The sequence below is a fragment of the Danio rerio genome, chromosome 4 (assembly GCF_049306965.1).
Source record: "Danio rerio strain Tuebingen ecotype United States chromosome 4, GRCz12tu, whole genome shotgun sequence".
NCBI classification, from domain to species: Eukaryota; Metazoa; Chordata; class Actinopteri; order Cypriniformes; family Danionidae; genus Danio; species Danio rerio.
Window position 1 is genome coordinate 43,068,792 of NC_133179.1, and position 13,778 is coordinate 43,082,569.

General features: G+C 34.0%; 1 protein-coding gene across 2 annotated transcripts; it reads left to right on the forward strand.

Moving 5' to 3' along the window:
• Positions 1-946: 946 nt before the first annotated feature.
• LOC141381684 (uncharacterized) lies at positions 947-10,997 on the forward strand. 2 transcript variants are annotated; one of them, XM_073947942.1, is made up of 3 exons: positions 947-1,093; positions 3,106-3,255; positions 7,665-10,997. In XM_073947942.1, exons 2-3 carry the CDS (start codon positions 3,171-3,173, stop codon positions 8,459-8,461), a joined length of 882 nt encoding a protein of 293 aa, XP_073804043.1. In that variant the 5' UTR covers positions 947-1,093; positions 3,106-3,170; the 3' UTR covers positions 8,462-10,997. The 2 variants fall into 2 exon arrangements, with proteins under 2 accessions (XP_073804043.1, XP_073804044.1); XM_073947943.1 differs by lacking the exon at positions 947-1,093 and adding an exon at positions 1,523-1,552.
• The last annotated feature ends 2,781 nt before the right edge of the window (positions 10,998-13,778 follow it).

A 13,778-nucleotide genomic window follows, 5' to 3' on the forward strand; every position in this document is an offset into this window, starting at 1 on the left:
AATCGGGCCAGTGCTTTACAGCCGCATCACAACCGCATGTGCGCGAGCGAGCTGCGGCCCGCACTCGGCCCGGATAACACTCGCCGATGCCGAGTCGGAGCCGGAGGCGCCGGAGGGCAGCCGAGCTCGGGCCGATTACTGCCTGCTATCTGGGGTGTCTCCCAGACCCAGACGTCGGCTCTGCATCAGTTAACCACCAGAGGCCGACAAAGCACTTCATAAGCACTTTATCTCTCGTTCCCATAAAAAGAATCCGGCAACAAATTTGGTTTAGAATAAGTTTTCGCATGCATAATAAATTAAACAAACGCGACATACATGTTTATTGCGTCGGTCGGTCCAGCTTTAAATAGCCTTCATTAATGCATTAAAACTGACCCAAATGCATACAATATATGATTTCAATTCATTATAATATAATTTTATTTTTAATAATGAAAACTTTTTTTCCTCGGTGTAAACTGCTGTTTGCTTTTTTTATTGTGGCTTTTTCTAAAACATTTTTTTCCCAGTGCAAGTTAAAATCAAGTTCTGTATTTCGGCTGTTTAAGGTCTCCCTTTGCATTGAACTTTGAACTTTTTACATTCAGAGATGTTGTTTATGTTCACACAGCTAAATTACACATCAACTAAAGTTTAAAATATGATATTGCAGTGGACCACCCATTTAACTATAAAATGCAGCAGCCAAAATAAAAAAGCTTCCATCAAAAGTCAACTTATTTTCCCAATACATCTTTATTTCTCTTTAAAGCTATGGTTTGTAAAGCTGCTAAACTTCCCATCCTCCGCAGTAATGTGTTTTGAGTCTTCACTGTTGCCCACTGCTCATTTGCATCTTTATACCAGCATTAATGGGGGCCAATTGAGTATAACCAATCACATGCCAGATCAAGTAGGTCAGCAGGGTTGTATCTATATATTCTGCGTTCTTAACAGAAACTTCATTGGCTTATTTAGCTATAAGAGAACAACTTTGGAGGACAAACTACGATTGTTGGTTACTACATTGGGATTATTACCAACAACAACATACAAAGAAAAACCGACTGAGGCCATTTCTCATCCCACTTCTTCATTGAAGACTGGAAAGGTGAGTTGCACATTCTGAATTTACACTCAAATAATATCTGAATGCTAACATTATAAAATGTAAAATCTAAACATGTGCATGCATTGTTCAAAAGTGTATTAAGTTTTTCAGTCATTTTAAAAGCTTCTTTACAACTATTTAGTTATGTGTTTGTTTGTTTGGTTTGGTTATAAATATTGATTTTATCCTGACAAATGGACTGTAGCCCAAATAAGTTTCAACCTATTACGTATATAAATTTATATAAAAATTTATGTTTCCCCATTCATTACAAATACAAAACAAAAAGCAGATAAATTATAAAGTGGAAAATGAGGGAGAAATGTATCGATAAGTCATGACTCATAAATAAGAGTGAGTAGGGGGAAAAAGCTAAACAAAAAAAGACTTTTATTGTGGCATGGTGGTGTGACGTCATAAGGCAGCGCTGCTCCCACACTGTGATTCAACTGGAGAAAGGTTTGTTTTAAAGCTTGTACACAGATGTAAACCAACTGATTAAAATTTCAGTGTGTTCATTTAATGTTAGATGTATCTGCTGTTGACAATATTATTTTAACCCTTTATACAAAGAACTAGTGGTGGGCAAAGCGAGGCTTCGTGAAACACTGAAACAGTCGAAGCAAATGTGTCGAAGCTTCGAAACGTTTCGAAACCCCACTCTACAATGACACCTAGTGGTAATTTTTTATGTATTGCACTGAAACAGTTTCAGCAAAAAACGATTGAACAAATTGAGGGATTAAACCCAACTTTGTACTTACATTCCTTCAAGTGACATAGTACAGTGGATAAGGTGACAGACTTCCATGCAGGGTTAGAAGGTTTTGAAGCCAGTTTGTTGCAGTTGTTTTGAAATGCTTTATTACCAGTTGGTAATGCTTTGCTCTTGTATCGTTTTGTTTCAACATTGGTCTGATATCCGAATAAACAATTTGTGAATAAATATGTCTTGTTTTTGTCTTAAAACAGGGTTGTTGCTAGATCAAAAACGGTGGCCTGAAGTTATCAAGAATTATTTATATTATTCATTAAATTTCCCATTTATTGTATTTTATTAATGTCTACCCTAACCCTAAACCCAACCATACTGTAAAAATATTTATTATTGTTTTACAGTGTTACAAAAATGATGCTAAATTGATGGCGTAACTGTAGCTGTATCCTATTTAGGCTACACAAAACAGAAACATGATTAAAATACATAAAATCATGATTTCAGAGTATTTGTACAAGTCGGGATTCGAACCCAAAACATCATGCTAAGCAAAGAATCAATTAGCAAACCTACAGTCCTCTAAGCCATATGAGACAGAGGTAACTTGGATACCTTGGCAGTCAAATTAGGATTCGCCAGGTCTCGAAACGTTTCTATGCTGAACGATGCTTTGAATCGCTTTAGTCACGTGACTAGGTGTTTCGAAACACTTTAGTCACGTGACTTTGGTGCTTCGGATCATGCTTCGGTGCAGTGTTTCGAAACACTTGCGCTTCGGGATCTCGACACTGTGTCGAAACATCAGTTTCACGTCAGCCATCCCTACAAAGAACTATTTTACTCACTGTAAGGTCTATTGTTTGAATAAGGTAGGATAAACTTTATTTGTCCCGAGAGGAAATTCTTGTCTTGTGCAAATAAGTGCTACAACGTTGCTGTAAGCAGACAATAAAATAAATCAAACAAACTAAACAATTAAGAACATACCTAAAAAAAAGATTGAATAAAGCAACAGTAAAGTGTGTGATAAGTGTTTTAGTGAAGGTTTAATTTATTAAATAGCATATTGTCACTCTATTCCAAGTATACATCAATAAAATTAGAAAAATGGAGTTCTAGTTTACATCGGCTGATTTGTGGCTTTTGTTGCTTGCTCAGACTTACATAATTTCTGTTTGTTAATGACTCATATAAAAAAACTGTTGAAGCAAGTGTTGAAATTATCTTGTTTTTGTTCAGTGTTTTATTTATTTTAAACAGGACATTTTTTTATTGTTTTGTTCATTTTAAACAGGATAAAGTGTCCAAACGCAGAGAAAAACTCCTGCTGAAGCGACTGATCTCCACACTGTTATAAAGATGGCGTTTATTAAAAAGGAGAGTGAAGATGTGAAGATTGAAGAAACATTCACAGTCAAACAGGAAGATCTGCAGGAACAAACAGGTTGGTTTTCATTCTCAAACACCAACTCAGTCATTTGATCCTCATTCAGATATATTTTAATAATAAGAATACTAATTTAATCCATCTTGCAGCCCTGAGTGTGCTGCCTAGTTCTCCTAAATTTACATAAGCACTCATTGAAAGACAGGAATGAGTTTCTTTCATCACTTGTTTTCATGTCTTTTGTTATTATTTTATGTATTATTAGTCTCCCATTTTCTCTTCCTTCTTAAGGTTATTGCTTTTTCTTGTTCTACTACTGTTTTAAAGCTTCATTGAACACTGGCACTATATAAAATAAACAAAAACCATAAATTAAAAGCGTTTAACTGAGCTGACGATATTTGACCTTCAGTATTCTCACAGTGTTGCAGTGATAGTGTTAGCTTAGTACTTTCCACTTGCATATGTCCCATTGATCCCAATTCCCCTTTTTTAATTTACTTCATGGGATTAAACTTGTTTCTAGTTGTTACTAGTTCTCACAGATAGTATCTGAATTAGAATTACATCATTATCATAATAACTAATTACCAGGGCTATTGTGTTTAAACAGGGTTTCCAAATTTTTAGGCCTTAAAAGTCTTAAATTTACTAATATTGTGTTGTAGGTCTTAAATCTTTTTTAAACAAGTGTTCATTTTCCTTTGTTCATATTGTGTTAACCAGTCTGGCCAAAACCTATACAATCACCAACAATCCATTTCAATAAAACTTTAAACTTTTTTTATTCAAAAAGGTCATTTTAAGTCTATTTATCATAATGGATTAAGTATTTTCCTTACAATATGATTTGTTTAAACGTGCTCCATGTATTTACTGCTGAGGACATCGACCTGGACAGATTGTTGTGCATAGATTTAATTTGTTATAGTTTTTAAAACATTTGTAAATTTTTTTATTTTATTTTAAAGAAAGTTTATTTTGGAAAAAACGTGTGTGGATACAAGTAGAGCTTGCTTTTTTACACATTTAAAATCTTTTACTAAGAAATATCCAAAATAATAATATAATATTTTTTTTATTATAATATATTTTTTGATAGGACAAATACAAAATCTGGGCCATTTGAAAAATTCTTTAGTCTTTTATGAGTCTAAAATTTCATTCATAATGGTCATAAAAGTCTTAAATTTAACTTGGTGAAACCTGCAGAGACCCTGGTTTAAAGTATGTCAGAAAACATGGATGCCCCAATTTTAAACACTCTGAATGAAATTGACACTAAAATAATTAATCATTATAAAACATTGTACAGTATTCTGAACTATATGATGTGATGGGACGATGTGAGACAAAACAAACAAATAATAGTGGAACAATAACGTTTAGCAATACCAGTGGTGGATTTAGGCATGGGTAATGTGGGCGATCGCCCAGGGTGGGATTTTCCTGGGGGCGGCAAAAAAAAATGTCCCCTAGTGAAAGCATTTAGATACAATTACTTTATGCAAATGTATTCATTAAGAGTGGCAATCTCAAAATAAAGACATTAGGGGCCATTTACAATTGGCATTTTTTGCACGTGCGAGTTTGTTATTCTCAATGTGCAACTGAAACATCGCTTGTGAAAGCAAACTGATGCATGCGTACAGAAAACCAGCACCTCACACATGCTCCTGTGTGAATCCCGGTTGTTTGCATGCACGCCGAAAAGTTAAGCGTCGTTCATGCGCCATGAAACCAAATTAACAGCCTTTTGTGCAGAAGTGTCAGCACACAGCGAGTTTTGCATAGTTTATGTAAAGTGTATGTAATTTAATGATGGTGTTACTTTCACTAAGCATGGCTATAAAGCAGAAAAGAGGGATAAAGAGTCAGGGAGGTAGGACAGGTCTAAAGGTCTAAGACAAAAGATAATTTGGTAACACTTTACAATAACTACACACTACAAACCATTTATTATGCATTAGCAAATACTGAATTCATTATTTGTTTAGCATTATCTGTTTAGCATTAACTCTAAATTAATAAGCGTTATTAAACAGTTTATAACTGCAGCTACATATGCTGTATTCCTGACTTACAACGACATTTATAATGTGCTTAATAATTGTACTTTCATACTTTGTTAAGGATTAATTTCCTATTACTAAATTAAGTTTGGGGAGAGAATCACAATGTTTATGAAAAGTCGGGGATTGAAGCGCAATGTTCATCATAAGTGGGGGCAGAGCGGGCCAGAATGACGGTGGCAGCAGGTCAGATGACTGTCAGACCAAGGGGAAATGTCCCTATGTCTCCCTATGGCCAGTTCGCCCTTGAGTTATACTATTTTCTATTGTGTATTATTCCTGGTCATTTCTCCAATAATTGTAAGTTCTAAAACAATAGCATATAAGATCAGGTCACTACTATGATATGATTGACAATTTATGTATGTCACTGTTTGTCATTGTGCTCTGTTTATTCTGAGAGCTGAGGCTGAGTATTTGTAGAGCTTTTAACTCTTGAAATGATTAACTCCGCGTCATTCTAACACTGGATAAACAGAATCCTGTGTTATCTGTAATCTCCTTTCACACTGCTCATGCTATACCTGGTGTTCATTAATAGACGTTTCACATTCGCAAACCCCGGGTTAACATTTTTATTTGTATATTTATGTTGTCAATGTCCCTGACTGGACAAACAGCAGGTCATCTTTTTAGATAATTTCTGCATCTTGTCGGGTTAACAATATCTGCAAATTAGGAGAAATACTAGCCTTTTAGAAAGAAGCTACTATTATACCAATACCTAAACCAGGAAAAGATCATTTAACTAATTATCGTCCAACAGCACTTACCAGTTGCCTTTGCAAAACAATGGAACGAATGATTAATGATCGATTGGTGTGGATTTAAAAAAAAACAAGATTAATAAATATCAGTGTGGGTTTAGAAGAGGGAAAAGTACTCTTTGCCATCTTATACGATTAGAATCTTTTGTACGAGATGGTTTTATTAAAAAAGAACACATACAAGCAGTTTTTTTTTTTATCTGGAAAAGGCCTTTGACACTACCAGGAGGTATGGTATTTTAAAAGATTTACACGAGATGGGTGTTTGAGGAAATTTGCCTAATTTTATTGCAAATTTTTATTATTCAATAGAGTTTTTCGTGTGCGTATGAAAACTATATTATCTGAATATATGAGCATATATAGCATATATGAGAATCAGGAGTGCCCCAAGAAAGTATACTATCAGTAACACTATTTAGTATTAAAATTAATAATATTGTAAATGTTAATGGGAATAATATATTTTGTAGTTTATATGTAGATGATTTATGTATTTGTTATAAAGGGAAAAAATATGTATACAATCAAGAGACAAATTTAAATATGTATAAATAAAATATATGACTGGTCAGTTTTAAATGGTTTTAATTTTTCTAAATAAAAAAACTGTATGCATGCATTTTTGTTTTTTAAGATCTATGCATTTAGATCAGGAGCTTTTTTAGATAGAGAAACTATACAAGTTGTGAAAAAGGTAAAGTTCCTAAGAATGAGTTTTGACAATAAGTAGTGTTTTATTCCTCATATTAAAGTATTACGAAATAGATGTTTTAAAACAATTAATGTATGAACTTAATCTTAAAAAGGTAAAATAAATAAATAAATTAGGACCTCTGTAATGAAATCCAAGACTTTGTATAATAATTCAAGGCTATTAAAGCCTTAATTTAAGATTATCAAATTTAAGACTTTTTCAATGCTTTTAATTGTACTCTGATTAGGTTTTGCATATAAATACTTGCGCTTGACACATTTGTTTCAGACTGTTATTTGACTATTACATTCTAAATGATGTAAATTCTAGTACATCGTTTTTTAACTGTACCTTTAGAACCTTATAACAGCACTAAAAGCAGCATCAAAACAGTCTCCTTATAGTCATTCCACCTCTTCACGGAGATTGTCAGACTAATCTGGTGTATTAAAAAACTATTTTGGGTTCTAGAACTGAACAATAATGGTGTTCCTGATGCTGGACATCCACTGGCACTAGATCCTCATCAATTTAAGAGTAAATCTCCCTTCTTTGCCATCCTCTGATGTGTTTAGGTTTTGCCGCAAAATTAAATTTTGCTGTAGAACGCGCAATGCGTACGTAAAGAACCTGACTGATATTCTACCGGAACCATGTCAGCAGAGTTTGTGCATATCCATAAACTATAACTTCTATGTTAAGCGGCTTTGAAACAATTTACATTGTAAAAGCAGTAGATAAATGAAGATTAATTGAACTGAATCTGATTAAATGTGTACACGTTAATGGACCAAACACAATATGATCTGATTTATTTTACACTTAATGTGCATCAAAATTACAGTGTGTGTAGACAATGTTTCCAGTGTCTTTTCACTTTTCATGAGAGTTTTTAAGACTTGATAACAACTAGTGTTTTTTTTTTTCCAGACCTAATTGAAGAGAATGAGGACAGTAAAGAGGAACATCATGTCAACATTGAGGAAAAAACTCATTTACAGACTGATGATATTTTGAAAAGGAGAGACAAGAATAGTTTCACCTGCACTCAGTGTGGAAAGAGTTTTGAAAGAAAAGGCAATCTTAAGATTCACATGAGGATCCACACTGGAGAGAAACCATTCACATGCACTCAGTGTGGAAAGAGTTTCAACCAATCATCGAATCTTAATCTACACATGAGAATCCACACTGGAGAGAAACCATTCACATGCCCTCAGTGTGGGAAGAGTTTCAACGCCTTATCACACCTTAATCAACACATGATGATTCACACTAGAAAGAAACCATTCAAATGCACTCAATGTGGGAAAAGTTTTAACCGCTCATCAGACCTTCATCAACATATGAGGATCCACACTGGAGAGAAACCATTCACATGCAACCAGTGTGGGAAGAGTTTTAACTGCTTATCACACCTTAATCAACACATGATAATCCACACTAGAAATAAACCATTCAAATGCACTCAATGTGGAAAAAGTTTTAGCCGCTCATCAGACCTTTATAAACACATGAGAATCCACACTGGAGAGAAACCATTCACATGCAGTCAGTGTGGGAAGTGTTTTAACTTTTCTTCAAACCTTAATCGACACATGAGGATACACACTGGAGAGAAATCATTCACATGCACTCAGCGTGGGAAGAGTTTCAGCCAATCATCACACCTTAATCAACACATCATGAGCCACACTGAAGAGAAACCATTTAATCATTTTGTCTAATCATCTTGTTTAATCCCACCCCTTTTGGCAGTGGCGTACAACAGAATTTCGCATACTCAATAGTGATGGGAAGTTCGGATCATTTTTCTGACTCGGATCTTTGAGTCTCGTTCATCGAGATGAACAAATCTTTTCTCAAGTCATTTTGTTCATTTGGTTCAATTTGCCAAAATATTATTAAAATGTTACGAACTGCTTCAAAAACACATCTACAACTAGCCCAGAAGGTTCATCACACAACAAATAAGTCATACATAGATTATAAGAAGAAGAAAATAATAATTCAATGTTTACCTGCTCTTTTGTCTATAGGCATTGTTGTCTGTTTGCTCAGCTCACCTCTTAATGTCTTTAAATGTCAGTGGTGCGTTCACGTTACAATGACAGTCACATATAATCTTAACCAATGTAAACAGTCTGAGCCAATAGGAGCCATGATAATTATTTTACCTTTCGAGTCTTCTGGTTCTTGAGTCGTTCGTTCATCATGTGACAGAATAACTCAAACCAGAGGACTCGAGAGGTGAACAGATCAATTCTTTTTCTGGCTCTAAATGCATATGATTGGCATATAAATGCATATGTTAGGCTGTAGTCTTTCATGTGGTGAACGAACGACTCGATAGAGGACTCGAAAAATGAACTAATCTTGTCTCGCACTACACATCGTGCACATGAGCGAATTAATGAATCTTTTAGTTAATCCGAGTCATTCATTCATTTTGTCACATAACATGAAAGAAAGCATAAGAGATGAGTTATTTAATAAATCAAATAATCTTTGTGAATAGTTTTGTAACATGATGCTGCCAGCATTAGACACTTAAACACTGTTTATGTGTTGTTTATTGTTTTATTATTATTATTTTACCAGAAAAGCTTTTATAACAAATCAGATTACTTTATAAATCACAACAATAAAATAAGCAAAAGAAAAACAAAATAGTGCACATCAAGCTAGGCTTTTTAATAAATAAAAACAAGTAAGCTTTAAATTAAATAACACGTTTGTGCCATTAAAGCTTTATATCAAATGTGACAACTCTTCCCAGTAGATGTTTTTATAAAACAGCAATTTAAGTGAAAGATATTATAAATAAAAAACAAAAGCCACAGAGCATAATGAGCTTAACAACTTGACTTGAGAATACAACAGTGCATTTTTTAAAAAATAAAATAAAATTAAATAAGCTTTAAAACAATACTGTGTGGCTTTACTTGTTGGACTTGGCTTAAGGTTTGTTAGCATTTAATAACACAAGCTCTGAACCTTTAATAGGCTGAGTCTGTTTCTTCTTGTGTCATTAGTTGTTGGTCGCAGGATAAAAGATGCTAAATGAGTAAATGCAAATGCAAACTTTATACAAATATTAGACCAATATATAAAGTCTGCATAGAAAAACTTTATTAAACAAAAAATGGGGTATAAATGAACAAATTACAAATCACTTGTAATTGTAGAATTTATTAATTTATAACCTAGCTTAGTGTTTGTTTTCTGATAGCAAGCCAGCAAATAGACAAATCAATATATATATACTAGATATAAACCACATATCCAGTAGAAAAAAAGTAACAATAACTTAGTGACAATAGGACAGAACTTTTTTATTTGTTAGAAAATGCTTTTTAGGTACACATTGTTTGATGATTTTATAAAAAGTTTAAAATATCATCATATGATGCAACAAAAATTCAGTTTTACATAAATATTATTGACTGAGGTTCTCGTTGCAGTGTACAGTGAAACTACAGTTTAAGATCAGATATGCACATAATAATGTAAGGATGGCTATATCTCTCCATAATATTCAAATCTGCAAACTGTTACGGAACTCCACACGAGACAAGACCGTGAGAATGGTCAGTCACTAAAACAATAAACTTTCTAATTTGAGAAGAAGATCAGCTAGAAAACCAGTTGTTCAGGTTGTCTCGATCATGCATCCTGAGCCCCCTTCTTTGCCCTGGACTTTACCTTCTCCACCAGAGCAGCTCACTCACATTTCACACCGAATCTTTAAGTTTTAATATGGTGTATCTTGTGGCTTTATATTCATGTTTGGTGTGATTTTAAATGTCTCTGTGTGATTGGTAAAGTGGTCTTAATTTCACTGTAATATTTTACAATCTCCTTTATATCAGTTAATTTGGGTTTTGACTTTGAAAAGATCTTTGCCAGATGCTCCACTCCAGGCAAAATGGTCTTCGCATCAACTCATGACCAGGCAAGAGTCTTGGTGAAGCTTTTATTGTCTTGAATTTATGATGATTTGAGTATTTAGGCAAAGGGTGCAGAAGTGTCCGTGGGATCCTGTAGACAGGATACCCCATTGCAGGTTGTGAATCTCTGAGCTCTGCATCAGGACTTATATGCTGCAATGTATTTCTACATGTTCAGGTATTCCTCTTTAACTCTTCAATGTATATTTGAGTAATTGATGTTGTACAATCTTGATTGGCTTATTTTGTTTAATTATGTGAACTGCAATGGAAAATCTTTTCCTGACAAATAAATGTAAAATTCTTGTTTAACTCTAATATCTCCTGAAATCATTTAAATGTAGTAGATTGTTTAGGCTGATGTTTCCGCAGCCTACAACCAGGATTAGTCATCTATTTAGGCACAATGGATGGAGCATGGGCACAGCATTGGAGACCTGTTGATTTCTGACAATCACTGATGATATAATCTAGGGGCTAAATCAAACTTTCTTTAAGTATGTGCAAGCATGGGGCGGCCTATTGTTACTTAAAGGAAATTAGCATATCTGCTAAGAATCGGAACTGGAGAAGATGTGTCCGTTTGCAGATGAAACTGCCCAGCCATACTGACTCTAAGCGACTTTGAGTAAACGATGAAACATTAATTGAATATAAGGATTTATAAGGGTAATCAATCTAAATTAGACCTAATCACAACCTATAAGGTAATCAGCTTGAATTAGATGAATCTAAATCTAAAATTATTATAAATTGGAGTCAGATTAAAATTCAGAGCTAAAAACAAATTAAAATAAATTTTAACGAACAAAAATATTTCTTTTCACATGTGCTAAAAGGTTTACACGCATTTAGCCTTCACCCATGCTGTTAGTTCCATCATGGGACTAATAGAAGGACCCTTACATGTGTGTGTATTTATATAGTTTATAACCATAATAGTTCTACAGTTTCTTCTATTTTACTTGTTGATTTCTATTTTATTTAAATAGTGTATTTATTTTGTTAAAAAGCCCATATTATGGGTTTTTGAAAATGCCCTTCCATGTAGTGTGTAACAGCTCTAAGTGAAGTGAAATATCCAGCTAAGGCTTAAATCTGTAAGTGTACACTGTTTAAAACTGTTGATTCATCTATAAAAGAGTCGACTCATAGTTCTTCAAATGAGTCGTCTTGATAACGGGTCATTAGGTGTTTTGTGATGTTGTATCTACGAAACACAAGTAGTTGTGTGCGCAAACCTGGGAGATTTGAAACCTGCGGCCTCACCCACTAACACAGAAAAAAGCCACACACACACACACACACACACACGCGCCAGTCGAATGTGACGTCACACTGTGCAGATGGATATTATTGAGTCTCCATCCAAAGATGAAACCTCAGCATTAGCCAAGCCTTGAGCAGTTTGAGTGCTTCTGGAAACTTCATGCTTTAGACTGGGTGTATATTACATGCTTAATATTCAATTTTTAGACTGTGTGTGTGTGTGTGTGTGTGTGTAGGCCTATTATTATTTAAAATAAAATTTAAAATAAAAATGATTATATTATGTAAAAAATAATATTCTTTATAATTATATCCAGTTCCTCTAAAACTTTGCTTAAATACCATATACATTTATTAAATAAATAAAACCAAAAAGTAAATAACTGTTTAGTCTGACAAGTTTTCTGGACATATCAAATTTCAGCACAACACTAACTAACTTTTCTCAATCACACACACACACACACACACACACACACACACACACACATGTACACACTCTCACTAACACACTCACTCTTGTACATGCTCTCTCTCACACACACCTACATTCTATCTCATTTCAATCAGAATGACTTTTTTAGCATAATTGGAAATGATACAATGTTGCCAACACAAACACATAGACATCTCACAGACACGTGTACATGCTCTCACTTACAAATATAAGCCCTCTCTCTCTCACACACACACACACACACTTCTACATGCTCTCTCATGAACATGTACTGGCTCTCTCTCTTACACACACTACTACATGCTGTCTTTCACTCACACACACACACACACACACACACACACACATATGTGTTATACACATATTTGTTATACACACATATATAATGATACTTATGATACTTATTTATATAATTGTATGTGCTCATTAGGCTTACGATAGGTGGTTGCATTATTATTATTTGGTCATGAAGGTATTAATTGTTTTAAATAGTTTTTCAGCTAATAATGTTTGTGATGTCATACATGCTACAAAAGGCTTTTAAAGCTGTCAAGACGTGGAGCAACCATGACCAGAGCGTTTCAGAGAGAAGGTGTCTCTCAAAATGCAGTGGCCCAGCTCGCTGCAATTGCAGAGCTGTACTTTGCTAACAGGGACCAATTTAACAGAATCAGCTTCACACCAGGAAAATGAACAGAGTTCGCTCAAAAGGGTTGAGAGCTCATTTTTGGAGACTTTTGCATAAAGGTTGTATCAATGAAAAGGAAGAGTTCACTTTTGTCTTTTTATCTGAATAAGTGATTAGAGTAGATTTGCTATCTCACTTATTGTTAAGGCCATATTTATTGTATGTTTCTTTGTTCAATAATGCTCCTGTTTACTGTTGCTAAAATGTAGAAGCAAAAACCTACAGCACAATAAGCTTAGCTTATACAGTTGAAGTCAGAATTATTAGCCCCCTTTTGATTTTTTTTCCCTTTTTTAAATATTTCCCAAATGATGTTTAACAGAGCAAGGAAATTTTCACAGCATGTCTGATAATATTTTTTCTTCTGGAGAAAGTATTATTTGTTTTATTATGGCAAGAATAAAAGCAGGTTACAAAATTTTTAAAGCCATTTTTGGGACAAAATTATTAGCCTCTTTAACCTATTTTTTCGATAGTCTTCAGCACAAACCATCATTATACAATAACTTGCCTAATTACCCTAACCTGCCTAGTTCACCCTATTAACTTAGTTAAGCCTTTAAATGTCACTTTAAGCTGTATAGAAGTGTCTTGAAGAGTATCAAGTAAAATATTATTTACTGTCATTATGGCAAAGATAAAATAAATAAGTTATTAGAAATGGGTTTTTAAAACTATTA